The sequence below is a fragment of the Dryobates pubescens genome, chromosome Z (assembly GCF_014839835.1).
Source record: "Dryobates pubescens isolate bDryPub1 chromosome Z, bDryPub1.pri, whole genome shotgun sequence".
Lineage (NCBI taxonomy): Eukaryota > Metazoa > Chordata > Aves > Piciformes > Picidae > Dryobates > Dryobates pubescens.
Genome location: NC_071657.1, coordinates 47,292,338 through 47,320,054, shown reverse-complemented (window position 1 = coordinate 47,320,054; position 27,717 = coordinate 47,292,338). Strand labels below are relative to the sequence as shown.

At 43.9% G+C, this 27,717-nt stretch overlaps 1 protein-coding gene across 1 annotated transcript in view; it reads left to right on the top strand.

The window, feature by feature from the left end:
* Nucleotides 1–27,717, top strand: part of CNTLN (centlein) — a 230,655-nt gene that overhangs the window by 124,195 nt on the left and 78,743 nt on the right. Inside the window, exon 11 of the mRNA XM_054177772.1 lies at nt 416–547. Coding sequence (XP_054033747.1) covers nt 416–547 — 132 coding nt within the window. The remainder of the gene's footprint in view (nt 1–415; nt 548–27,717) is intronic.

Sequence of the window (27,717 nt, the reverse complement as noted above, 5' to 3'; positions counted from 1 at the left end):
TCAGTAGTTTGATTGAGAGTACGCGTTAGTGCAACTTCCAGACTGTGTTACATTTACAGGGGCCTTTAGGGTGCTGGTGGCTCTCCCATTTTGTTCCAAGAGATTGTGTGATAGTTTCATCCTGTGCTTTCTCATGTCAGTATTTAAAGAAGGTGAACAAATGCATGTGGGTGACACTACTCAGCCACATGTCAGTTGAGAGCCATGGTGTGGTATCTGTCTGAAATACTATAATTGAACTTTTCTATAATACCACAATTAAGGTTTCATGCATCGCAGAATATATACATCATACAAGATTTATATTCGGTAGATAGTCGAGTTTAAAATATGTATTTTCTGCAAGTAAGGAGGTTTTATTCTTGTGGCCATGTATATATTTGGAAACAAACAATTTCTCTTTACCCATAAACAGGACTGAAAGTAAAAGCAGTAAAAGCAGATACCAGCATGAAGGCCCCTGTCAGCTTTGTCAAGAGGATTCTGATACTGTGTGGAATGAACTGGCTTTTTTCAAAAGGGAACACAAAAAACTGTTGATTGAAAAGTAAGTTCATTTCTTAAATGATGTTTACACAAAGATATAATTCTGCTGTTTTTCTCAAAAGGTAGTGCTTTAGCAGGCCATGTAAGAGGAATTCCATGCAAAATTCCAAGATAAAACTGTTTTCTACCAAAAGCGGGAAGGAACAACATAAGTTCTCTTTTTTTTTCCCCTCTCTTAAATCAGTGACAAGTTACAAGTTTGCTAGCACTAACAGAAACTGTATTCCATGATCTAGGGATTGTGTTAATTAATGGGGCTCTCATCTGTTGGAGGTGTCGCTCTTCATTAGCCTGTATTTTACACACTGCCGTGCTTCATTTTTGGAATGAGGTGGTGAGGGGATAACCTAGCCAGCCATCCTTGTTTGATCTCTGTGATACATACGCAATGCAGAATGCCTCAGCTCTCTTGGTTCCCTGCCCTGTCCTGCTAATCCCAGCTGAGCTCATTATGGTGTAGCCTTGCTGCTACTCCTGGAGCCAGAGCTGTCCAAGCTAATTACTGGTAGCAGCAGAGCTGCCTGTTAAGGGTCTGGTGTGGATCTGCTAACATGGTCCTTGGTAGTGACCTGCAAAAAGCACGAGGGAGTTGCTCTCTTTCTTGCTGCGCACAGCCTGTCCTTCGGGTTTAGTGCTGATCCCTTCACACAGCTCTTTTAGCTGTAGTAAGTGTAAAACTTGGTGTAGGAAACTCTTACTTTAGAAAACATACAGTTTGCTGCTTTGATCTCATAATTCATAGACTATTATACTCAGCCAGGCAGAGTAAGAAAGTGTCCTTTTGTACAAGACAAAAGGAAATTAGTATGGTATAATTAGCCCTGTGCTGCTGTTTTACAATTTCTATAAGTCAAGTTGATTTTTCTGTGTGTAAGAATCAAGACATCATAGAAACTTTTATTCAGATTTTTATTTTGTCAGCATTGCATTTTCCCAAGGGGTCACAATGTAAACTGATTTTGTGCAGATACCATGAAGGCTGCTATCACAGAATTTCAGCAGCAGCAAATTGTTTTGTAGTATGTAAGTCCTTGTGTTGCCCATAAGCTGCTTTAGCCTATTATGTACAATATTGCCAGTAGCTGTATTGCATGGAGTATTCCTACAGCTGCCAGTTACAGTTGTATTTCTGTTCTTATCACTTCATTGTTATGTCTTTGCTGTTTTGAAGTTGATTTTTCACATGTACTACTTCTGTTTATTTTGATATTTATGTAGGAAAGAGCACTTTCTTGCCATACACAAAATTGCAGTTGTAATTCTCCTTCCATCACTCATCAACACATGTATCAAAAGCAACAGTACCTCAGGAGCAGTAACATAAGCCTCTTCTTTTCACATAAATCCATGAAAGCGAGATTGCATGTATATTGTGCACACCCTGAAGACTGGACTGTGGGACTGTTGGACTGGTTTTGTAGAGCTCGTGTGCAGTCACTTCTATGGGAACTCCCTTATGCCTGATACATACAAGATCACTGTCCATGACTAAATTGTCATTAAGTCCATGAGCAAACAATTGTGCTTTTTGAAGTATAAAGGTTTTAAGTCAAAATGAGTTCTTAAAATTCTGCATAGTACTTTGTAAGAAGCAAGTGCACCATGGTGATCTTTCAGATGAACTTCTTGTTGGATTTAGGTGCTTTTTACTCTTCATGAGCAATATAGCTTACTGCTAATTGAAATAAAGAAGGAATGAAGACCTTCTGTGGGGTTTGTATCTGTCTTTAATGCTTGACTGTTCTGATGACTGTGTTTAAATTGTTGAAATAAGTCAGCACTTGAAGATCTGGGCTCAGATTTTTTAAGAAAGTCAATACTAAATTTAATGTACCTTTTAGATCTGGGGATAGGGCTTCTTTATATTGCGTATATTCTTTCTTAAACTTTATGGATAAAGGTCACAATCTAAAGAGCCCTACCAATTATTCTATATATGATTTTACAACCAGTGTAAGTATATCATGTTAGCTCATCATTTTTGTGGATGCAGTTAATTTGATAGATACTACTGATACAGTTTTTGATCAAAATGATAATCTGGAAATATGATAAAATATGAATATGATTTATTAGATATCAAAAATTACCTTTCCGAGCCAATTTGATCCAGGTTCATTTGCCTGGTTGATGATAGGTTAATTACACACAATAGGACGCTAATAAACAGTGGAGTAACAGTCTAGAAAAATCGGAACTTGGAATACACAGGAACAAATTGGAAACTTCTTATAAACGCAAAACAAATAGCAATGCTGCCCCAGGTGGCAAGATGGACCTCCTCAAGTTCACAATGGAGCCAGCCAATAGGTAAACAAGCTATAAACCTTAGAAATATCCAGGTAAATTACTCATGAACTGCTGAGCTGTTAACTACCAAAACCTTTGCTGGATAAAGCGATGCCCTGAGTTCATATTTGTGATCCAAAGGGCAGGAATAATCCAAAAGGTAGTATCCAAAATTGGAGGAAGTGAGAGAAAGAGACACACACTGCTGTGGTGGAGATCTAAACACTATGCTGCTAGGGCAAAAGAAGCTTATTGCCCTGAAGACAGGAGCACGAAGTAGACGCTTGGTGCCGCCTCGAATCCCATTAACGAACAGTGGGGGGGAGAAGATGAGAGAGATAAGAGAGTGAAGAGAATAGAAAGAACTGTGGGCTCTGAAATCTTCCCCTATAAATACCCTTTTGAAAACTGGACAGCCCAATGGCACATTATCTATTCAAGTCCTGCCAATCAGTTCAAAATGTTGTATAGTGGGCAAAAATGCACACACCTTCTCTCATAGCCTCTGACATGTGTAGTTGCCTCTCTGAAATGCAAGGCTTGGGGTCTAGCTTCCACCCCCTCCAGGCAGCCTTAAGAGTGCCTGCCTGTTGGCTCCTTGACCTCAAACCTGGACTCTGCAACGGGGAGGGAGAAGAAAGGGCAGTGGCCAGACAGGTTTAGCTGGTTTGTTAATGCCTCTTCCAGGACAATTACTGATTATTAGCTTAAGCTAATAATCCACAGACTAATCCAATGCAGCATTTCTTAAAGACTGTCTGCCTAGGGACTGTATTTTAGTTTAAGTCCTGTTTATGTCTTTGAGCAGTCCAGAATGATGGTGTTTGGTTCACCTGTAAGGAAGACTTCCCTCCCCCTTATCTTTATGATAAGTGTATTGTGGAATAATTATTCTCTGACTTTATAAAAATTATTTTTATTAATAGTTTTACCTGAGTTATATATTAAGCCTCCCCCGCTATTTACTCTTTCACAGAGAGTATCGGATTGTATTCTACCAATTATGTGATGTGGATTGAAAGTTGTATTTTTAACTTCATGAGTTAAAAAATCTGATTTTTCAAATTCTGAGTTATTAAAACAAAACAAAAAGCTCCAAAATGTAAGTTCATTTTGATGTCTGAACCAATAGCTAAGAAAGTAGTCTAACTTTTAATCCCTCACAGCTCGTTGTTTTAAGAAATTGTACAGCATCTACCAACTAAATTAATGCCAAAATTGAAGAATTATAAACAGGAACAGAATGAGGTAATTGAAATAATTTCCCTAAGTATTCTTTAGAGTTGTTATTAATGCTGTTTGCCAAGTGAAAACAATTCCAGAGCATAGCTAGGATGTGCCATGGGATGTTCTTATTCTTGTGTTAAGAAAAAGACTGAATTTACTAACTTTTTCTGTCTTTTAAGTAACTAGAAAAACACTGTAGTAGTGAAGGTATTGTTAGCACTTAGCTGAGAAGGACAGTGATGCATGCTTGTATAACTATAATATTTTCATTAAAGATGCATGAAACTGCTGAAAACGCTTAAGAAAAACATCTAGTACTGTAAAACAATTGAACTTTTCTGCATTATTTCCTTTATTCAGCTGTACTTTGAGATTCAGCATCTTGTAGCTGCATAGAGCTAGAATATCTTCAATTAACATATTTCTATATAGGCATATGATTTTACAGATATACGTTTTATAGCTATATATTAATACACATATATAAATCTGGTATAATAAGGTTTTTATATTATTTTTAATCTTTGTAATGACATGCTAAATGTTGTTCTGCTTTCTATGGAATTGTATTGATACATAACCTCCTTCAACATTTTCTTCCTGTGTCAGATTCATCTTTGTATCTATATTACTTGGATTTTGATGAAATTCAGGATAAATTAGTATGTAGCACATCCAATTGAACAGCCATTTGATTATAAGCTAGGTAATTTAAACTAATGTGGCATACTTCATATTAAATTCTTATTTGCTGCAGTATAGTGATACCCCATCCTTCCTGCCTTTATGTACAGGCTTTGGAAAGTTACAGTTAACTGTATATAAACTAATGTGGAAGCTTTACAATTTTGCATCTTTCATTTTGGGTTACTTTGTAGGACATACTATAACTGATACCAGCAGTGCTTAGTTGACATAGTACATTATTCCATGTAAGTCACTATGACATAAGTAGTCATCTTAACAATTTCTTTGACTAAACATGAACTCTCTGGTCATCAGAAGCTTTTAGTTTTCAAATCTCCACTGTCACATGTAAAGTCCAAATGCCACAGTATTTGTGGGGTTTTTGTTCCACTTGATAGCTGTATCATATACCAAATGAATTTTGAATGAAGTGCTGTCACCTACAGCATGCAGCCATTCTGACATATATATTGTCTCTGTAATCTTTCCAGGGTTTTTTTTCTGGTGTTGTTTTTTGGAGTACTGGGCACATAGCAGGCTTCTTACTGCAATTAGTAATTCTATACTGCAAAGCCACATGTAATTAATGACATATATGTATTTCTTTAGGCTTTGGATGGATAAAAAGATTACTTAATCAAAATACCTTTTGTTCTACTGAAAATAATAAAAGCCTAGATTCTGTAGTTGGTGTTAGGTGCTTGTGACAAAGGTGCATGCTCACTGACTGAACAGAGCATTTCTCAGCAGAAGTGACAGTCAAGCTCAAGTGTGAAAACCTGAAACAGTGTCATTGCTGTTTAAAACAACTACAAATAATTAAACATCTAAGAAAAAAGCAAGTTTTTAAAAGGCTTTATAAAAGGACTAAAGTCAGAACTGTAAATGCCTTATGCAGTCACTTCGAGACTTTTGCATAATTAATTTACAGGGCCCCTTTTGTGAAGAGAATTATTTTCTGTTCTCAAGCAAGCTTCCAGTTACATTTTTATAAGGTACTGTGACAGCTACCCGAAAAAAAAATGTATTTTTCCAGTGAGAGTAATCTCTCCGGGATGATGAGATTAGTGATCTTGTTAAACTTGTCTAGAACTTTTCTTACTTCTAGTTTCCTGTATCCTACTTAACAGACAAATCTGGGGACTTGCTGTGGGTTTGGAAATCTGTTATGTTGAGGTTTTTCCTTTTTCTTCCATATTTAATCAAACTTTTCAGTGTGCATTTGTTCAAAATCCAAGTAGCATTATCAAATCTCCATAAGCAGCCTGTAGTACTTCAGTGCTATCTCACACCTTTTGAGACTGTGTCATACTGAAAATATTCAGTCATGCTACTGAACACTCTTCCATAACAGATAATCAGGGAAAGGCAGAATTAAAGTTGCATTAATGATAAAATTAGGGCAGTGTCAGGGATAAGAATAGCAGAGACACTGGAGAAATGTAGGGACTCTTTGTATTGCCAGCCTTGCTGTTGGATTGTGGTGATATATGAAGATTATCTGTTACATCAATCAAGTACTGTAATACTGTTGGTAATCACACTGCTTCTAAGACTACCTTTTCCTCTTTATTTTGCTTTGACAAATCTTTAACATTTAGATGGAAATACTATTTATCAGACTACAGATATTTATGTATGTAAAAAGTACCAAATGTGTCTTGTTAAACTGTACTGAATGTTCATAGTAGAAGCCTATGTACCTACAGTCTAACACAAAGCCAGCGGCATAAGTTGCCAGGCTGCTATATTAAGTAATGAGGGAGTAATGAATACAGATTTCTCTCCCAACACCTTCTATAGAGTTCCTCGGAATTCTGGTAAGGGCAGTACTGCTTGGTGCTTTCTGGCAATAGTTGAACTTAGCATACAATACCAGTTTTGCATTTTCCTTTCATGGTGCTGATTATGGAAGAGAAATAACGAATTTTCAATTTAGGTATATCTCAGCTTTGATAATAGCTTATGTGTGGTAGTTTAGTCGACCAGCGTTAACAAAAACTTGGCCCACTCAGTTGGGAAAGCAAATGGAAGCTATATTTACAAGCAAAACTACACTCTACAATAGCATGCAATGAATATGTACAAATACACAGTATTTACAATATTATACAGGTATTTACAATCAGAAAAGAGCATGGAAATCCCCCTGAATGGGAGAAACTGCCCCGCTTCCCCCTGAATCTCTCCATCCTTTTTCGTCTAATTAGAAGAAAAGAGAAAGAAGTTAGGAGTGCTGTTAGCTCCGAAAAGCATCATTAGTGTGCTATTCTCCAGGTTAGGCTGATAAGATTCTCTCAGCCGAGCAAACAGAAAGCAGCCTCAGCAGCCAGAATTAAGGGAAAGGAATGAAGAAGAATGTGAGCTTGTTAGAATACATCCCATACATCTGACCAATGAAATTCGTTTAGAACAATCTCTTGTTTTCCTTTTTACACCCAACTGTGGATTTGTTTATACTTCTTCACTCTTCTGCTCAAAAATCTGCAGATGGCTTCTAAAGGCATAGCTTGAAACTGTCACACAGAATTTCAAGAACTGAATTTTGCAAAGTGGTAGAGACATTAATTTTGTTTAGACTTGTGACCGTTTGAGGCTATGCCTTTAAGGAAGGGGCACACTGGCTAAATGTTTATAAAATATTTTGGTATTCTAAATGAATTTCATTGGCCAAGTTAAGGGGGGAGGTGAGATTGAACCCAGGGGAGCTGGGACTTTCTCTCAGTCTTCCTTTCTTCGCTGTTCCTTTCGGCTGGATCTGCTTCTGGGCTTCTTGCCAAGAGATAAGAACTAACTAACTGCCTGTGCATAGGCCTCTGTCTGCTGTGCTAACCCCTCTTTTCTCTTCTTCTACCTCTTTGGGGGAGAAGGGAGGTAGGGGGGTGAAGGGGGCACAGGGGGAAGCCCCCTCTGTTGGGCGTCTGGTTTCTGACTGTGTTTATTTGCTGTATATTCCTGTATATATTGTAAAATGCCTGTATTTGTTGTGTTACATATAATCTGTTTCCTTGTAAAATATACTCATTTCTCCGACTGAGCTTTAGCCGCGGTTTCTTTCTCAGTGGGGGAGGGAAAGCAGAGCCTTTCCTTTCAAACCACCACAAGACTGCAACTAATATTTTACAGTGGTAATTATTAAGCAACATTTATATGTTCTTGCCCTATCTTGAACTCTTTGTTAAAGTGTACAATTCTGAAATTCCAGAAATTCATATGTGGAACTAAGTAGACCTTTATTTTGGCCCAGCATGATCTTCATGATTGTCATCGGTTGAGCTGAATCTGCTCCTGATACTCAATACCAAGCTGACATCATGCCAGTTTCAAAATGAAAGTGCTGGCTGGAGCAAAGTATCATGGGCTTTGGAGATCAGATTGTAACATGAGATGCTTCCTGTTCCAGTTGCTGCTTTCCATTTTCAGGGTTTGAGGTGGTAGGCTTTTCTACTAGGCTGGATGCAAGTCAGGTTGGGTGGGACAGATCCCTGGCTTCTGCTGCTGCTTTTGCATTTTGCTGCACTTTTTTGCAGACAGGCTAAGGTAATTGCACATTGTATTATCTTGTTCTCAACTCTTCATCCTAACCCAGAGGGTTTTTTGTGTTACTTTCCCTCAAATCACTGTGGAGAGAGGGGGCAGTGTGTAAGAGTGTGCTGTGTCAACCTATCACAGTTCATATTTTGTGCCCGGTGTGGGGATCAAGAGCAACTGTTGATTTTTTGTCAAGAGAATAAAGGATTGGGATAATGAGAAGCAACATAACAAGAAGACTCAATTAAGGCTTGAGGCTTGTTAAAAGAGTTTTATACACTATTTTTATTCTGTAGTGTGTTTGCTACATCAGTGCTTTTACTTTCCTGAGGTATTTGGGATCAGTGTGCTGGGGTCCTGTATGTAGTCTTGTTGGTGATGGGCATCACCTCAGGGGAATGGCTTACAGCAATGCTGTTGATGCTGTACTGGTTACTGGCATATTATGATACTGTAATTCCACTAGCCACTTCAGCCACCTCATTTAGATGTAGTCTCACACAACTGATGGTCCAGGTTTTGCCCAGATCAATACAGGTCTCTCCTAAGAATACCACCTGGAGATCTGCCCCAAGGCTGGATAATTATGAGCACAGGGTGAGCAGGAGAGTATGGAAAAATGCCTAGGACAGTGTTCCCCTCTAGTGGTTTGGAATTTCACCCCTGAGCAAGTGAAAGATCCTGACAAGCTGGTGAAATACTTGGAAAAAGTCAATTGTCAGCCTGCAAGTTCCCAAAAGACAGAAATCACTGTGATCTGCTGGGGCCTGGCCCATGCCTACTGATCCCTTGTCATTACTGTTCAGAGTGCTCAGGAGCAAGAGAAAGGGGCCCTGCCTCTAACCAGATGGATGAGAGGGACAGATGGGTTTATTGGACTGTATGGAACTGATGGCTTAGCAAGAAAAACCCACATGTTTTAGCAGATACAGACACCCAGTGTATTCTGATGCTGTCAAACCATAAAGGATGGAACCCATCTGTGTTTCTAGTGTGATGGGGTGTTCCAAATAGCTGGATGTGTTGGAAGTTGAGCACCACAATGCAAAACAGAGTTTGATTTCATTTGGAGGGGTGGAAGAAGTCATTGGAATAAACTGCCCCAGGGCTGCCCCAGGAGTGGAAACACAGTCCCACCATTTGGACTGGTCATGGACTAATCACAGTATCACAGTATCACAGTATCACAGTATCACAGTAACTAAGGTTGGAAGAGACCCCAAGGATCATCAAGTCCAACCTGTTCCAACAGACCTCACAACTAGATCATAGCACCAAGTGCCACGTCCAATCTCCCCTTGAACACCTCCAGGGACGGCGACTCCACCACCTCCCTGGGCAGCCCATTCCAATGACGAATGACTCGCTCGGTGAAGAACTTTTTCCTCACCTCGAGTCTAAACCTCCCCTGACACAACTTGAGACTGTGTCCCCTTGTTCTGGTGCTGGTTGCCTGGGAGAAGAGACCAACCCCCTCCTGTCTACAACCACCCTTCAGGTAGTTGTAGAGGGCAATGAGGTCGCCTCTGATCCTTCTCTTCTCCAGGCTAAACAATCCCAGCTCCCTCAGCCTCTCCTCATAGGGCTTGTGCTCAAGGCCTCTCACCAGCCTTGTTGCCCTTCTCTGGACACGTTCAAGTGTCTCGATGTCCTTCCTAAACTGAGGGGCCCAGAACTGGACACAGTACTCAAGGTGTGGCCTAACCAATGCAGAGCACAGGGGCACAATGACTTCCCTGCTCCTGCTGGCCACACTATTCCTAATACAGGCCAGGATGCCATTGGCCTTCTTGGCCACCTGGGCACACTGCTGGCTCATGTTTAGGCGGGTGTCAATCAGCACCCCCAGGTCCCTCTCCGTTTGGCAGCTCTCCAGCCACTCTGACCCCAGCCTGTAGCTCTGCATGGGGTTGCCGTGGCCAAAGTGCAGCACCCGGCACTTAGACTTATTAAATGCCATCCCATTGGACTCTGCCCATCTGTCCAGTCGGTCGAGGTCCCTGTGCAGAGCCTTTCTACCCTCTAACTGACTAACATCTGTTCCCAACTTGGTGTCATCTGCAAACTTGCTGATGACTGACTCAACCCCCTCATCCAGATCATCAATGAAGATATTAAAGAGGATGGGGCCCAGCACTGATCCCTGGGGGACGCCACTGGTGACTGGCTGCCAGCTGGATGTGGCACCATTCACCACCACTCTCTGGGCTCGGCCCTCCAGCCAGTTCCTAACCCAGCACAGAGTGCTGCGGTCCAAACCACGAGCTGACAGCTTAGCCAGCAGTTTACTGTGGGGGACGGTGTCAAAGGCCTTGCTGAAGTCCAGATAGACTACATCCACAGGCCTCCCCACATCCACCAGACGGGTCACCTGATCATAGAAGGAGATCAGGTTGGAGAGGCAGGACCTGCCCTTCCTAAATCCATGTTGGCTGGACCTGAGCCCTTGGCCATCCTTCAGGTGCGCAGTTATTGCCGCCAGGATAATCTGTTCCATCACTTTCCCTGGCACTGAGGTCAGGCTGACTGGTCTGTAGTTTCCAGGTTCCTCCATCCGTCCCTTCTTGTGGATGGGGACCACATTGGCCAGTTTCCAGTCATCTGGGACCTCTCCAGTGATCCAGGACTGGAGGAAAATGATGGAGAGCGGCTTGGCCCAAATTCAGTCAATTTGAGCCAATTGAGTAGCAAGCTCACTCGGGTATGGCACCAGTACAAACAACCTCAGAAGGCACTTCACTCTACTTTCATTTTCAGGCTACGGGAGCGGCAGGACCATGGTGATCTCCGAGCAGACAGTGAGGTCCAGCATAGCTGCCTTCTCATGTGCCTGCCTGCTTGTGATCATGACATCAGCCATGGCAAATTTAGAACGCAGCTGGGGCTCGCATGAGCTTGCAATTGAGTAGCAGTCCCATGCTCTCACTCTGCTGCAGCCAGCCGCATGCACCACTGCACTTTTTCTCCTTTTTTTTTCCTTACACCCATCCCCCCGCCCCCCAGTAGGTCACGTGGCCAGGGATAGGGATGGTTACATCTTGCAGCAAAGCTGCCTTCAAAAGATCTGTATTGACTCAGACTGGGGTCAAACATAAGCAGGTAGGTGTCCAGGTATCTGGCTGCAGAGAGTGCTGGAGCCTGGCACTTGAAATGGAAGGCAGTGGAGACAACACCTGCATTAGGTGTGAGCAGATGGACTATCTGCTTAACCTAGTGGCTGAACTGAAGGAGGAGTTTGCTAGACTGAGAACTGTAAGGGAATGTAAAAGGGAGTAGAACTTGAGTAACCAGTATCTGCAGGCTCCCCTAGCAGAGGCAGGTTATGCGAAAAGCAGCGGAGAATGGATGCAGGTAGCTCTTGAGAGATGCAAAGTAAAACCTCCTTGCCTCCCCTCACCTTCCCCGCCGCCCTTGGAAAACAAGTATGGGGCACTAGAAGTTGAGGGTGAGGTGATTCTGATGCCAGAGGACACACCATCTGAGGTGTTGCCTAAAGCAAAACAGCCAAAGGTAAAACAGCCTTCCCCCAACATCAGGACTTGTTCCTTCAAAAAAAAGGAGGAGGGTAATTATTATTGGTGATTCCCTCCTGAGGGGAGCAGAGGGCTCCATATGTCAGCCGGATCCTTCTCACAGGAAAGTTTGCTGCCTCCCTAGAGTCCAGGTCAGGGATGTTACTAGAAGGCTGCCTAGTCTGGTGCAGCCCTCTGATTACTATCCCTTAATAGTTACACAGTTAGGGAACGATGATGTTGCAACCAGAACTCCAAAGGCTATCAACAATGACTACAAGGTCCTGGGAGAACTGGTTGAGGGGTCAGGGGCACACAAAAATTTTTCATCAATTCCCTTAGTTGCAGGAGGGAATACCAGAAGGAACAGGTCAGCAGCATTAATCAACAAGTGGCTTAGATGCTGGTGCTACCAAAAGAATTTTGGGTTTTTTGATATTGGGGAACTTTCTGTGGCACACGGTAGCTAGCAACAGATGGAGTATGATCTTAGCACATGAGAATGGCCTGTCCCCCAAAGTGAAAAAGATTCTAGGAAGGGAGTTGGCAGGTCTTATTGACAGGGCTTTAAACTAGATTTGAAAGGGGAAGGGGCTGAAACCAGTACCCCTAGGCAGGAGTCTGGGGGTGGTAAGCTGGAATCAGGGGTGAAACCAGCAGCCCAGATGAAGTGCATGTACACTAATGCATACAGCATGGGCAACAAACAAAAGAGGAACTGGAAGCCTTGTTACATCAGGAGAGTTATGATGTAGTTGCCATCACAGAAATGTGGTGGGATGACTCACATGATGGGGGAGCACTGTAATTGATGGCTACAGGCTCTTAAGGAAAGACAGGAAAGGGAGAAGGGGTGGAGGGGTGGCCCTGTACATCAGGGAGGCAGTAGATGACGTGGAACTTGAGATCAGGGATGATTGGGTTGAGTGCCTGAGGGTGAAAATTAGAGGGATTACCAACAGGGCAGACATCCTGCTTGGAGTCTATTATAGACCACCAAGCAGGTTGAAGAAGTTGATGAATCATTCTATAGGCAGCTAAAGGCTGTCTCAAGATCGCCAGACCTTGTTCTCATTGGCGACTTCAACCTGCCTGATATCTGCTAGGAAATTAACACAGCAGAGAGGAGGCAGTCTAGAAGGTTCTTAGGGTGTATGGAGGATAGCTTCTTATCCCATCTGCTGAGAGCCTACCAGGGGTAAGGCTCTGCTGGACCTTCATTTTGCAAACAGAAAAGGGCTGGTGGTAGATGTGGTGGTTGGAGGCTGTCTGGGGTCCAGTGACCACGAGATAATTTGAGTTTTCAATATGCAGTCAGGCTAAGAGGGGCAGCAACAAAACCTCCACTCTGGACTTCTGGAGGGCAGACTTCAGGTTACTCAAGGAACTAACTCAGAAGGTAGCTTGGGCAACAGCTCTTAAAAACAAAGGGGTCCAGGAGGGCTGGACCTACTTCAAGAAAGAGCTCTTGAAGGCACAGGAACAGGCTGTGCCAATGTGCCAGAAGATGAGCCGCTGGGGCAGACAGCCAGCCTGGATGGGCAATGAGCTTCTAAAGGAACTAAGGGGAAAAAAGAGGGTGTACCATCTTTGGCAGAAAGGTGAGGTAACCTGTAGAATGTTTAAGGATGTTGCTAGGTCATGTAGGAAAAAAATTAGAGAGGCAAAAGCCCATTTAGAGCTTAGACTGGCCTCTGCTGTGAAGGACAACAAAAAATCCTTCCACAAATACATTAATGGCAAGAGGAAGGGCAAGGACAACCTCCACTCCTTGGTGGACGCCACTGGAAACATGGTAGCAAAAGATGAGTAAAAGGCAGAGGTAGTTAACATCTTCTTTGCCTCAATTTTAATAGCAGGACAGATTGTCTTCCAGACAACTGACCTCCTGAGCTGGCAGATGGAGGCAGGGAGCTGTATAGTTCCCCTGTGATCCAGGAACTGGCTGGAGGGCTGAGCCCAGAGAGTGATGGTGAATGGTGCCACATCCAGCTGGCAGCCAGACACTAGTGGTGTCCCCCAGGGATCAGTGCCGGGCCCTGTGCTCTTTAATATCTTTACTGATGATCTGGATGAGGGCATTGAGTCCATCATCAGTAAATTTGCTGACGACACCAAGGTGGGGGCAGGAGATGATCTGCTGGAGGGTAGAGAGGCTCTGCAGAGGGACCTCAACAGGCTGGACAGATGGGCAGAGTCCAGTGGCATGAGATTGAACACATCCAAGTGCCGGGTTCTGCACATTGGCCACAACAACCCCATGGAGACCTACAGACTGGGGTCAGAGTGGCTGGAGAGCAGCCAGGCAGAGAGGGACCTGGGGGTGCTGGTCGATGGTAGGCTGAACATGAGCCTGCAGTGTGCCCAGGCAGCCAAGTGGCCTGTATCAGGAACAGTGTGGCCAGCAGGAGCAGAGAGGTCATTCTGCCCTTGTACACTGCACTGGTTAGGCCACACCTTGAGTACTGTGTCCAGTTCTGGGCCCCTCAATTCTATTCTATTCTATTCTATTCTAATCCAAACTGTACTGGAACAGGGTGTAGGTCAAGAGTGTTTGCCATGAGAATTTTTCTGTATACTGTGAAGCAATCTTATTTTGAGCAAGAATTGAGAGTGGATGATATATGATGTATGTTGTGTGTTGTTAATTGCTGCTCGGCATGACTTACGTGGTATAGAATAAGAGGTGGAGAATAGAATAGAATTGAATTGAATTGAATTGACCTTCAAGATCATCACGTCCAACCCATCAACCAATCCAAACCACCTAAACAACTAACCCATGGCACCAAGCACCCCATCAAGTCTCCTCCTGAAAACCTCCAATGATGGCGACTCCACCACCTCCCCAGGCAGCCCATTCCAATGGGCAATCACTCTCTCTGTATAGAACTTTTTCCTAACATCTAGCCTGAACCTCCCCTGGTGCAGCCTGAGACTGTGTCCTCTTGTTCTGGTACTGGTTGCCTGGGAGAAGAGACTAACATTCGTCTGTCTACAACCTCCCTTCAGGTAGTTGTAGAGAGTGATAAGGTCACCCTTGAGTCTTCTTTTCTCCAGGCTAAGCAACCCCAGCTCACTCAGTCTTTCCTCATAGGGCTTGTGCTCCAAACCCCTCACCAACTTTGTTGCTCTTCTCTGGACTCGTTCCACCAAGTCAACATCCTTCCTAAACTGAGGGACCCAGAACTGGACACAGGACTCGAGGTGTGGCCTAACCAGTGCAGTGTACAGGGGCAGAATGACCTCCCTGCTCCTGCTGACCACACTGTTCTTGAGGCAGGCCAGGATGCCATTGGCCCTCTTGGCTGCCTGGGCACACTGCAGGCTCATGTTCAGCCTACCATCGACCAGCACCCCCAGGTCCCTCTCTGCCTGGCTGGCCTCCAGCCACTCTGACCCCAGCCTGTAGCTCTGCATGGGGTTGTTGTGGCCAATGTGCAGAACCTAGCACTTGGATGTGTTCAATCTCACGCCATTGGACTCTGTCCATCTATCCAGCCTGTCGAGGTCCCTCTGCAGAGCCTCTCCACCCTCCAGCAGATCAACTCCTGCCCCCAGCTTGGTGTCGTCAGCAAATTTACTGATGATGGACTCAATGCCCTCATCCAGATCATCAATAAAGATGTTAAAGAGCAGAGGGCCCGGCACTGATCCCTGGGGCACACCACTGGTGTCTGGCTGCCAGCTGGATGTGGCACCATTCACCACCACTCTCTGGGCTCAGCCCTCCAGCCAGTTCCTAACCCAATGCAGTGTGCTCCCATCCAAGCCATGGGCTGACAGATTGGCCAGGAGTTTGCTATGGGGGACGGTGTCAAAGGCCTTGCTGAGGTCCAGGTAGACCACATTCACAGGCCTCCCCACATCCACCAGTTGGGTCAACTGATCCTAGAAGGAGATCAGGTTGGAAAGGCACAACCTGCCCTTCCTAAATCCATGCTGGCTGGGCCTGATCCCTTGGCCATCCTGTAAGTACTGTATGATTGCACTCAGGATGACCTGTTCCATAATCTTGCCTGGCACTGAGGTCAGGCTGACAGGTCTATAATTCCCTGGCTCATCCAACCAGCCCTTCTTGTGGATGGGCGCCACGTTGGCCAGCTTCCAGTCTTCTGGGATGTCTCCAGTGGTGCTGGACTGCTGGAAAATGATGGAGAGCAGCTTGGCCAGCTCATCTGCCAGCTCTCTCAGTTCCCTAGGACGGATCCCATCTGGTCCCATGGACTTGTGGGGATTCAAGCTGCTGAGGAGAGTTCCAATAACCTGCTCATGGAACACAGGGAAACTGTCCAGCTCCCTGGCTCCTTCTGCCAGCTCTGCAGGCCAGCTGTCTGGAAGACATTCTGTCCTTCTAGTAAAAATTGATGCAAAAAAGGTGTTAAGTACCTCTACCTTTTCCTCATCTCTTGATACAACGTTTCCCTCCATGTCAACCAAGGAGTGGAGGTTGTCCTTGCCCTTTTTGTTGTCCTTCACAGCAGAAGCCAGTTTAAGCTCCAAATATGCTTTTGCCTCCCTAATTTTCTTCCTGCATGATTTGGCAACTTCCTTAAACATTCCGTGGGTTGCCTCACCTTTCTTCCAAAGGTGATACACCCTCCTTTTTTTCCCTTAGTTCTATTAGAACTTCATTACCCATCCAGGCTGGCCATCTGCCCCGGCAGCTCATCTTCCGGCACATTGGCACAGCCTGTCCCTGCACCTTCAACAATTCTTCCTTGAAGCAGGTCCAGCCCTCCTAGACCCCTTTATTTTTAAGGGCTTTATCCCAAGGAACCCTCTGAATTAGTTCCTTGAGTAACCTGAAGTCTGCCCTCCAGAAGTCCAGAGTCACATGTCACTTGTTGTGCTGAATATGATCCTGATATTCAGATACCATGCTGATGTCAGACTAGCTTCAAAGTGAAAATGCTGGCTGGAGCAAAGCATGATGGGAGATGAAGTTAATTTTATTCTTTATAAAGAATTCATTTTCCAAGAAATATTGTTATATTTGCTTTTTTTGTCAAACACAGTTTCATGTGAATAAACAGAGAAAAACTCAAGTATTTCAGTGTAAGAATTAATTTATGAATTTGCTTTACATTCTTACTTTGCATTATGAGAAACAAGCTCCATACTGAAAACAGGCTGTAGGTAACAGAGACTTGTGTGTGTTGGTCATTTGAGATTTGTATAAAATTAGAAGCACAGGTATGACAATAAAAATCTTGCTATTCAGGTAGGGGAATCTTCACTATGTGTTTCTCTTAGTTATATTGATTACATTTGTACCCAAGTCTTTACCCTTCGGTTTGGATCTTTTGTGAACTAGTTACAGGTAAAAACTGCTTATGAGGCTGTTCTGATGGTCTTGTTATAAAGGAATAAAAAAATTAAAACAGTGAACATAATTAATAGAATGTAACATTTTAAAAACCTTTCAGACAGTCAGCTGGGTTTTGTGCTAGAGTAAAAGACATAAAAGACTACTAATTACTAGATAAAATTATAGACATAGGTTTCTACTATCTGTTCTAGCATTCATTCTTTTGGAAGCTAGACATTGTGCTGTATGTTGAAACTATTTTGGTTGCTAGTCACTAGCATGTTTTGGGAGTTTGAAGAACTACTAATTTGAAATATGCCTCAAAACTCGTTCTTGACAAGTATGACACTGTTCACTTATTTTGTTAGGTGAACAGACTGGATTGGTGTGAAGAAAGTTGATTTTATCCTTTTCCATTACAGAATGTGGGTTGTAAATCACAGAGACTTTACTTAGCACAAACAGATACTGCTTCCTGCAATTTTCATCTGTCCTAAAAGTAACTGAATTGGGAAATAGGAGTGATAAAGACATATTTCTGTGAAATGAATAGACAAAGTAAGATAGACACAGCTGAATGACTTTGTATAGTCAAATATTCCATTTCCTTTGTTAATTAAGACTACAAGTTTCTTTGGGTAAACTGTAAGTTTACAATTTTATTCCTGTAAAGGAGTACCGGTAAATCATACTTAGTACTTTGAATGGTCACATAAATATAAGTAATGCTTGTACTTTTTGCTTTAGTTTTCTTTTGGCAGCATTATCCTCAGACATATGTAATGGTTTGTGCTCTCTTGCACAGTCTAGATTAAACACCATCTCCTGGGTTTACCCGCATCTCCAAAGGGTATACCCATGAAAGGGTAGACCCATGAAAAGAGCATGTTTTGCCCTTACTGCAAATGTACTCAAGTCACAATACTAGAGGAACAAGGGGAAAAATTTCTGTCAGAGTGGTATTTCACATGTAAGTGTTGGATAAAGTTTCTGCCTAGCTTAGTTCTCATAACTCTAAACTATTTTTGAGCAGTAGAAAATTAAGAGCAGTGTTCGTGTCAGACTCCCCATCCTCATTTGATAGCCTCTTCCTGTTTTCTGTATGGGCTTTCTACAAACATATGTATGCATGAATATGCATTCTTACATAGAATAAGAATAAAATGGAATGGAATGGAATGGAATGGAATGGAATGGAATGGAATGGAATGGAATAGAATAGAATAGAATAGAATAGAATAGAATAGACCAGACCAGGTTGGAAGAGATCTTCAAGATCAATGCATCCAACCTATCATCCAATACCACCTAATCAACTAAACCATGCAACCAAGCATCCCATCAAGTCTCCTCCTGAACACCTCCAATGATGGTGACTGCACCACCTCCCCAAGCAGCCCATTCCAATGGGTAATCACTCTCTCTGTGAAGAATTTCTTCCTAACATCCAGTCTAAACCTCCCCTGGTGCAGCTTGAGACTGTATCTTCTTGTTCTGGTGCTGGTTGCCTGGGAGAAGAGACCAGCCCCCACCTGCTGCAACCTCATTTCAGGTAATTGTAGAGAGCAATAAGGTCTCCCCTGAGCCTCCTCTTCTCCAGGCTAAGCAACCCCAGCTCCCTCAGCCTCTCCTCATAGGGCTTGTGCTCCAAACCCTTCACCAACTTTGTTGCCCTTCTCTGGACATGTTCCAGCTAGTCAACCTCTTTCCTAAATTGAAGGGCCCAGAGCTGGACACAGTACTCAAGGTGTGGCCTAACCAGTGCAGTGCACAAGGGCAGAATGACCTCCCTGCTCCTGCTGGCCACACTGTTCCTGATACAGGCCAGGATGCCATTGGCCTTGGCCACCTGGGCACACTGCAGGCTCATGTTCAGCCTACTATCAACCAGTACCCCCAGGTCCCTCTCTGCCTGGCCACTCTCCAGCCACTCTGACCCCAGCCTATAGCACTGCATGGGGTTGCTGTGGCCAATGTGCAGAACCCTGCACTTGGATGTGTTAAATCTCATACTGTTATGTTCTTGTTGTCCCTTTTCAATGACCATGATAAGGAGCAGGTGAAGTTTGTTTAGCAGTCTTTTCTATCTGATTTTCTTCTTAATTTGGATTTCCAATCTTTAACAGTTTTCCATGACTCTGGAGGAAAACATTTGAAAAGGCAATAGTTAAGCTCTTAGACTTAGAAGAAGGCTTCTCTGTAGTGGCTGCTGAACTAGCCCCCGATACCTGTCTGCACTAGCAACGGTATGCATTGGGAGACTGCTATTGGTTCTGTTTATTTCTCTGAAGAGCCATCCTGTTGCAGTCATACAACTTGGGAAGGAGACAGCTTGCTTAGTGGGTTATGCTTTCTTAGCTCTATTAGAAATGAGATGCTCTGCTTGGTTTTATTTTCCGGATAAAATTCCCTGGGACAAGTGGAAAAAAAGTCATATTGTTTGTTTGGATGTTTATTTTAGACTGCCATGAGCCTGCTCACTTAATTCCTTTTATCTGTATGCAGAGGAGTGTGGGAGTCTCCTGCTGGCCCTGCCTGTGAATACTGAAAGCTGCTGATGAGTAGTGGCTGACTTACAGGATGCATATTATTCAGGAGGCAATTGTTTGCTAGAGTACCAACTAGAGTCTTCTGGCAATGGGTTAACATGGGGTTGGTAACTGTTGAGGGAAAGACCCTTTTAAACTGTTAAGTTTACTCTATATCTGAGGTTATCCTTCTAAATTACCTTTTCTTTAATGCTTTGAGACCCAAGTGTGAATGTGTATATGTGCCTGAGATTTGGAGCTGTGTGAGGGCTCCTGATGGTATCTTTAGAACTGCTGACAATTAAAAGTGATGAGTACTAGAAAATGTTGTTCTAGCAAGAAGGTATATTTTGCAGAAGCCCTGCTTACATGCAGATGGTATGAGTACTTAGCCTATTCTAGTAACTTGATAAGTAAGCAACTGTTAAAGAGAATTTCTTGCTGATGGCTAGCTATAATTGAAAAAGAAATCAGAAGTATTTCTGTTGTTAAAACTTATTCTATATCACAGATTTTACTGTGCTGCCTTTTCTTGTATTACAAAAATCAGTAAATAATGGAGGAGTGAACAAACATTTTATATTGACATAAAGTTGAATTGACAATACTGTATCGTACTGTAAAGTGTAATGCTGTAATTGTGGGACAGGCCCAGTACTTTCAGAGATGTATACAATACCAGCATAGACTAGTAGCTGGACGGATTTAATCTCTCTCAATTTCTTATTATTCTTGTTTTAATATTCCCAAATGAGATTGTGGCAAACTATTTGGAGGAGAGAAGTGTTGGAACATAAAACAGTATGATGCAAGGTAGTTCTTGTGATGTGAAAACAAAGCCATGACTATAATTCTGACCTGCCATATGAGAAGATTCTGACAGTCTTTGAGGAAGTACCGGGAGATTACTGCTTATTCAGGTTGGGGGGTTTTGTGATACCTGTCGATTAAAGAACTCAAAGGCTTCTCCATGGTTATGAAGGAGCAGAGTTTTCTCTGACCATGTAATACAGAACATCTGAGACTGTTTCTTGCCAACAAAGTAAACTTTAATAGTATTTTGGAGTAGATATCAGAAAGTCTCTTTATGTTTTCTACTTCATTTGCAACCAGATAAAAATTGGTTATTGCAGAGAAAGAATTACTGAAAAAAGTAGGGTCAAATTCTACCAGCAAGACTTGCAAGCAGCATAACCTCTCCATGCAGAAGCCTCAAAGACATGAGGCAACATCACATGTGCGTAAAGGTACAAAGCAGTACATCAGTTTCAGGGTTTTTTATTGTCACTTTTCTCCCATCTTATGTTCTGTCATTTGAACTTGCTAAAGCTTCTAGAAAATACATCACTTGAATATAAATAAGAGCAAGGGATTTTTCTGGAAGGAGTCATAAATTCTGGATTTTTTTTCAGTCCCCTAGTGTTTTGTGGGTTTTTTTCAAGCACATTGCAAAGCCAGTATTCTTTTTAAAATGACCCTAAGCAGAAAAGTATGTGTGGGAACATAGTTTAAATAAGATTTGCAGATAATCTCAAAGGTACAGAATTAGTGCATTGGTTTGTAAAATAAGAAATAGCAATCATGTAAGTCACTTATGGTTATGGCAAATTTGGTGCAAGATGTCACAGTAGATTTTCAGGGTGCATTTTTAAATTATACAGTCTTATTTAGAACTTGAAAAACCTTGACTCTAAACTAATGAGGACTGAAAAAACTTACTCAGTGCTGTCAGAGTTGCTTGCCATGTGTTGAAAACATAGTATTAGAGGAGCTAAGGCTAAGACAGACAGATGGTTTCAAAATCACGTTCTGGTGTCAGACAAAACCAATAATTAGCTACTTTGGACCCTGGTAGCTCACAAACCCAGGTCTCTGCCACATTCTCCATACTCTGGAATTACAGCCAGTAACAGATATGAAGCATTAACAGCCACAGACAACCTAAGGCAAAGTCCAGGGAAAGTAACCATACCAGCAGCACATAGTGGGCATCACAAATAGAAACAATGTGTGATCTTAGAGTGGGTGTCTCTCTGTTGAAAGGCACTGAGGTGCCCGTCTAACGGCATGACAGGGAGTCATGAGAAGCATGTTGCCTTCCTGGAGCTAAGGTTTGGGATGTTGCCAGGTGGATGCTTCAACTTGTTAAAAGCATGGATTAGTACCCTTTGGTACTCTTTCATGTGGGCTTGAATGACTCCACAACCTGTAACCTGGGCAGAATCAAGAAAGCATACAGTGCTCTGGAGCAACACTCCATTTTAGCAGTCAGGGGTAAGAAGGCAGTCAGAAACAGATGTATAAAGCATATTGACCTCCATGACTAGTGCAATCATGAAGGATTTGATTTTTACAACAATGGGAAGGTTTTTTTCTGACCATAACCTCCCAGGGAGGGGTGGAATCCATCTGCCTAGTAGGGGCAAGGAGATCCTTGGCAACAAGCTGGCCAACTTAGGTAAGAGGGCTTTACAGTGAAGAACTTAGTGAGGGCCAAAAAGGCAATGCTCAAGCCATTGCGCCAAGATGGGGAATAAACCTCACCAATCAGAGCAACAACAAAAGTGCCTTCCACCCACCTAGGCCTTCCTCCCGCCAAAGATGACCACTATGTGCTCAGCTCAGAATCACAGTATCACAGTATCAGAAAGGTTGGAAGAGACCTCGAGGATCATCAAGTCCAACCTGTCACCACAGACCTCATGACTAGACCATGGCACCAAGTGCCACATCCAATCCCCTCTTGAACACCTCCAGGGACGGTGACTCCACCACCTCCCTGGGCAGCCCATTCCAATGACAAATTACTCTCTCGGTGAAGAGCTTCCTCCTCACTTCGAGTCTAAACCTCCCCTGGCGCAGCTTAAGACTGTGTCCCCTTGTTCTGGTGCTGGTTGCCTGGGAGAAGAGACCAACCCCTTCCTGTCTACAACCACCTTTCAGGTAGTTGTAGAGGGCAATGAGGTCACCTCCTCTTCTCCAGGCTAAACAACCCCAGCTCCCTCAGCCTCTCCTCATAGGGCTTGTGCTCAAGGCCTCTCCCCAGCCTTGTTGTCCTTCTCTGGACACGTTCAAGTGTCTCAATGTCCTTCTTAAACTGAGGAGCCCAGAACTGGACACAGGACTCAAGGTGCGGCCTAAGCAATGCAGAGCACAGGGGCACAATGACTTCCCTGCTCCTGCTGGCCACACTATTCCTAATGCAGGCCAGGATGCCATTGGCCTTCTAGGCCACCTGGGCACACTGCTGGCTCATGTTTAGGCAGCTGTCAATCAGCACCCCCAGGTCTCTCTCTGTTTGGCAGCTCTCCAGTCACTCTGACCCCAGCCTGTAGCTCTGCATGGGGTTGCTGTGGCCAAAGTGCAGCACCTGGCACTTGGACTTGTTAAATGTCATTCCATTGGACTCTGCCCATCTGTCCAGTCGGTCGAGGTCCCTGTGCAGAGCCTTTCCACCCTCTAACTGACCAACATCTGCTCCTAACTTGGTGTCATCTGCAAATTTGCTGATGACTGACTCAATCCCCTCATCCAGGTCATCAAGGAAGATGTTAAAGAGGATGGGGCCCAGCACTGATGGGGGATGCCACTGGTGACTGACAGCTTAGACAGCAGTTTACTGTGGGGGACAGTGTCAAAGGTCTTGCTGAAGTCCACGTAGACCACATCCACAGGCCTCCCCACGTCCACCAGACAGGTCACTTGATCATAGAAGGAAATCAGGTTGGAGAGGCTGGACCAGCCCTTCCTAAATCCATGTTGGCTGGACCTGAGCCCTTGGCCATCCTTCAGGTGCGCAGTTATTGCCACCAGGATAATCTGCTCCATCACTTTCCCTGGCACTGAGGTCAGGCTGACTGGCCTGGAGTTTCCAGGTTCCTCCATCTGACCCTTCTTGTAGATGGGGACCACACTGGCCAGCTTCCAGTCATCTGGGACCTCACCGGTGAGCCAGGACTAGGGGAAAATGATGGAGAGCGGCTTGGCCAGCTCATCTGCCAGCTCTCTCAGCACCCTAGGATGGATCCCATCCGGTCCCATGAACTTGTGAGTGTCCATGGGACACTCAATCTCTCAATGCCTGCTCAATCTCTGACATGCCTGTATACCTATATGTGCAGCACAGGGAATAAACAGGATGAAATAGTGATCTCCCTGGGGTTGTTTGAAGGGCCATCGTCTGATTGCAGTTGCAGAGACACAGTGACTGGATGGCTGTGTCCTTTTCAGTTTCTATCTCTTCCCTGTACAAATGGTGTTTACAATCTGGTTTTGTAAAATTGAGGGGTTTAAATTGTGTAATAGACTATGTAATAGTGAGGTTGCATTTATGTGATACTGGTTGAAATAACAGAAACTTGAAATAGAAATTAAAAAAAAAAGAAACTTGAACCATAGAAATTAAAAAAAGAAATCATCAGATAAAAAGGGCAGAACATAATTTTTCCTCAAGAATGCTTATTTTTAAGTTTCATACACTGTATATTTTATTTTCTTCCTTAAGCAAAAACACATATAGTATGAACAAGAGAACTAGAAAGCACCTGTCTTCTCAGGTGAGATCTTGTCATTAGGAGATTTGTGAAAGGGTAAACTGAAAGCATCCTGCATGTTTTCTGTTAGGTTAGCACATCTGTATGATGGAATACCGAGGGAGATAGTGGTGTTAATGAAAGGCAGGAAAGCAGATACCACCTCGAACTTCTGCTTTTTAGACTATGTTCTTTCAGGTCGAGTCATTGCTTTCAGTACTGTGTTACACTTCAGCAGTTTTCTATGACTTCTTCAGTTATCTTGAATTCCTCAGAGTTCCTTCTTGCTCCTTTGAAAGTTCTTACTTGACCCTTCTTTGATGCTTCTTCAAACTGATCATGTTCACTTGTTCTTGGGGAAAGTAGCAATCATACAGTCTCTGCAAAGAATTGTACACTTAAAGAAGACCACATTACATTCTTTCTTCCTTTTTCATGAGCTGCACTCATGTAACAAAATATGCAGGCTACAGTACTTTGGTGAAATGTAGAGAGCTGAACTAGATGTGCAGTCTTTGTTATAAACATGTACAGGTGGTTGCCTTTTTTTTTTCCTCCAGAACTTTCAGGTACAGTTGCATGTCAAAATTACTCAAATATCACAGAAGGGGCTGGAAGGGACCTCAAACAATCATCCAGTCCAACCCCCTTTCCAGAGCAGGGTCACCTAGAGTAGATCACAGAGGAGTACATCCAGGCACGTTTTGAATATCTCCAGAGAAGGAGACTCCACAACCTCTCCTGGCAGCCCATTCTAGTATTTTGTCACTGTCACAGTGAAGAAGCTTTTCCCCTCTGTTTAGGTGGAATTTCTTACGCTCCAGCTTGCACCCACTGCCCTTGTTCTGTCTCTGGACATCACTAAGAAGAGCCTGGCTTCACCCTCCTGACATTCACCCTTTCCATATTTATAAACATTAATGAGGTCATGGCTCAGTCTCCTCCAAGATAAAAAGACACAGCTCCCTCAGCCTTTCCTCATAATGACGACGTTCCAGTCTCTTAATCACCTTGGTGGCTCTGCACTGGGCTCTTTTAGCATTTCCCTGTCCTTGAACTGAGAGGCCTAGAACTGGACACAATATTCCAGATGTAGCCTCACCAGGGGAGAGTAGAGAAGAAAGAGAACATCTCTCAATCTACTAACTACACCTCTTCTAATACACCTGTTGTAACAGTGAGATTGTGCTGCTGGTCTTTTCGTAGAATCATAAAGGTTGGAATAGACCTCTAAGAATATCAAGTCCGGCCATCAACACGTCACCACCATGCCCACTAAACAATGTTCTGAAGTGCCACTTCTATATGTCTTTTGAACACCTCCAGAAATGATGATTCTTCTGTCTCCACAGGCAGCCTATTCCAATGCATGACCATGCTTTCACTATTTTTTTTTCCCTAATATCCAACCCAGATCTCCCCTGGTGCAACTTGAGGCCATTTCCTCTCATCCTGTCACTAGTTACCTGGGAGAAGAGACCAACCTCATTAAAACCTCCATCCATATATTTGTAGAGAGCACTAGTGTCTCCCCTCAGACTTCTTTTCTCCAGTTCCCTCAGCTGACTTGTTCTCCTCATCAGACTTCTTCTGCGGGCCCTTCACCAGCTCTGTTGGCCTTCACCCTAATGCTAACCCAAAATGGCAACTGCAGTGCACTGACGCAGGACCCCAGGCACCAGCCCCTGCAGAATGGCACATTCTCTTCATCCCCACAACCCAGCTTTTCTCTCCCGAGTGGGCAGAGACTGCTGCAGGGGCGGCGCTTTCACCAGAGGGAGGGAGGTGCTGAGTCACGTGGCCTTGTTCCTGAATTGTTCCCCAGTTAGGTCTCATGGCCAGGGATAGGGATGGTGGCAACTTGCCGCAAAGCTGTTTTCAGAAGATCTGTGTTGACCCAGACTGAGTCTGCTGCCTCCCTGGGGCCCAGGTCAGGGATGTTACCAGAAGGCTGCCTAGTCTGGTACAGTCCTCTGATTACTATCTCAATAGTTATGCAGGTGGACAGTGATGATGTTGAAACCAGTGGTCCAAAGGCAATCAAAAAGGACTTTAAGGCTCTGGGAAAACTGGTTGAGGGGTCAGGGGCAGAGGTAATTTTTTCATCAATACCCTTAGTTGCAGGAAGGAATACTGAAAGGAACAGGAAAGCAGGTGTAATTAACAAGTGGCTCAGAGGCTGGTGCCACCAACAGAATTTTGGGGTTTTGATCTTGGGCAACTTTCTCTGGCACCAGGTCTGCTAGCAACAGGTGGAGTATGTCTGCCCCAGAGGGCGAGAAAAATCCTAGCACATGAGAACAGCCTATCCAACAGAAGGAAAAGGGCTCTAGGAAGGGAGTTGGCAGGTCACATTGATAGGGCTTTAAACTAGATTTGAAAGGGGAAGGGGCTAAAACCAGTACCCCTAGGCAGGAGTCTGGAGGTGGTACGATGGAATCAGGGGTGAAACCAGCAGCCCAGCTGAAGTGCATGTACACTAATGCATGCAGTATGGGCAACAAACAAGAGAAGCTGGAAGCCTTGTTACATCAGGAGAGTTATGATGTAGTTGCCATCACAGAAACGTGGTGGGATGACTCACATGATGGGGGAGCACTGTAATTGATGGCTGCAGGCTCTTCAGGAGAGACAGGAAAGGGAGAAGGGGTGGAGAGGTGGCCCTGTACATCAGGGAGGCAGTAGATGCCATGGAACTTGAGATCAGGGATGATTGGGTTGAGTACCTGAGCGTGAAAATTAGAGGGATGACCAACAGGGCAGACATCCTGCTTGGCGTCCATTATAGACCACCCAACCAGGATGAAGAAGCTGATGAATTATTCTATAGGCAGCAAAAGGCAGTGGTAAGGCTCTGCTGGACCTTCGTTTTGCAAACAGAAAAGGGCTGGTGGGAGATGTGGTGGTGGTTGGAGGCTGTCTGGGGTCCAGTGACCACGAGATAATTTGAGTTTTCAATATGCAGTCAGGCTAAGAGGGGCAGCAACAAAACCTCCACTCTGGACTTATGGAGGGCGGACTTCAGGTTACTCAAGGAACTAACTCAGAAGGTAGCTTGGGCAACAGCTCTTAAAAACAAAGGGGTCCAGGAGGGCTGGACCTACTTCAAGAAGAAACTCTTGAAGGCACAGGAACAGGCTGTGCCAATGTGCCAGAAGATGAGCTGCTGGGGCAGACAGCCAGCCTGGACGGGCAATGAGTTTCTAAAGGAACTAAGGGGAAAAAAGAGGGTGTACCATCTTTGGCAGAAAGGTGAGGTAACCTGTAGAATGTTTAAGGATGTTGCTAGGTCATGTAGGAAAAATTTAGAGAGGCAAAAGCCCATTTAGAGCTTAGACTGGCCTCTGCTGTGAAGGACAACAAAAAATCCTTCTATAAATATATTAATAGCAAGAGAAAGGGCAAGGACAACCTCCACTCCTTGGTGGACATGGAGGGGAATATTGTAACTAAAGATGAGGGAAAGGCGGAGGTACTTAACGCCTTCTTTGCCTCAATTTTCAATAGCAGGACAGGTTGTCTTCCACTCAACTGGCCTCCTGAGCTGACAGATA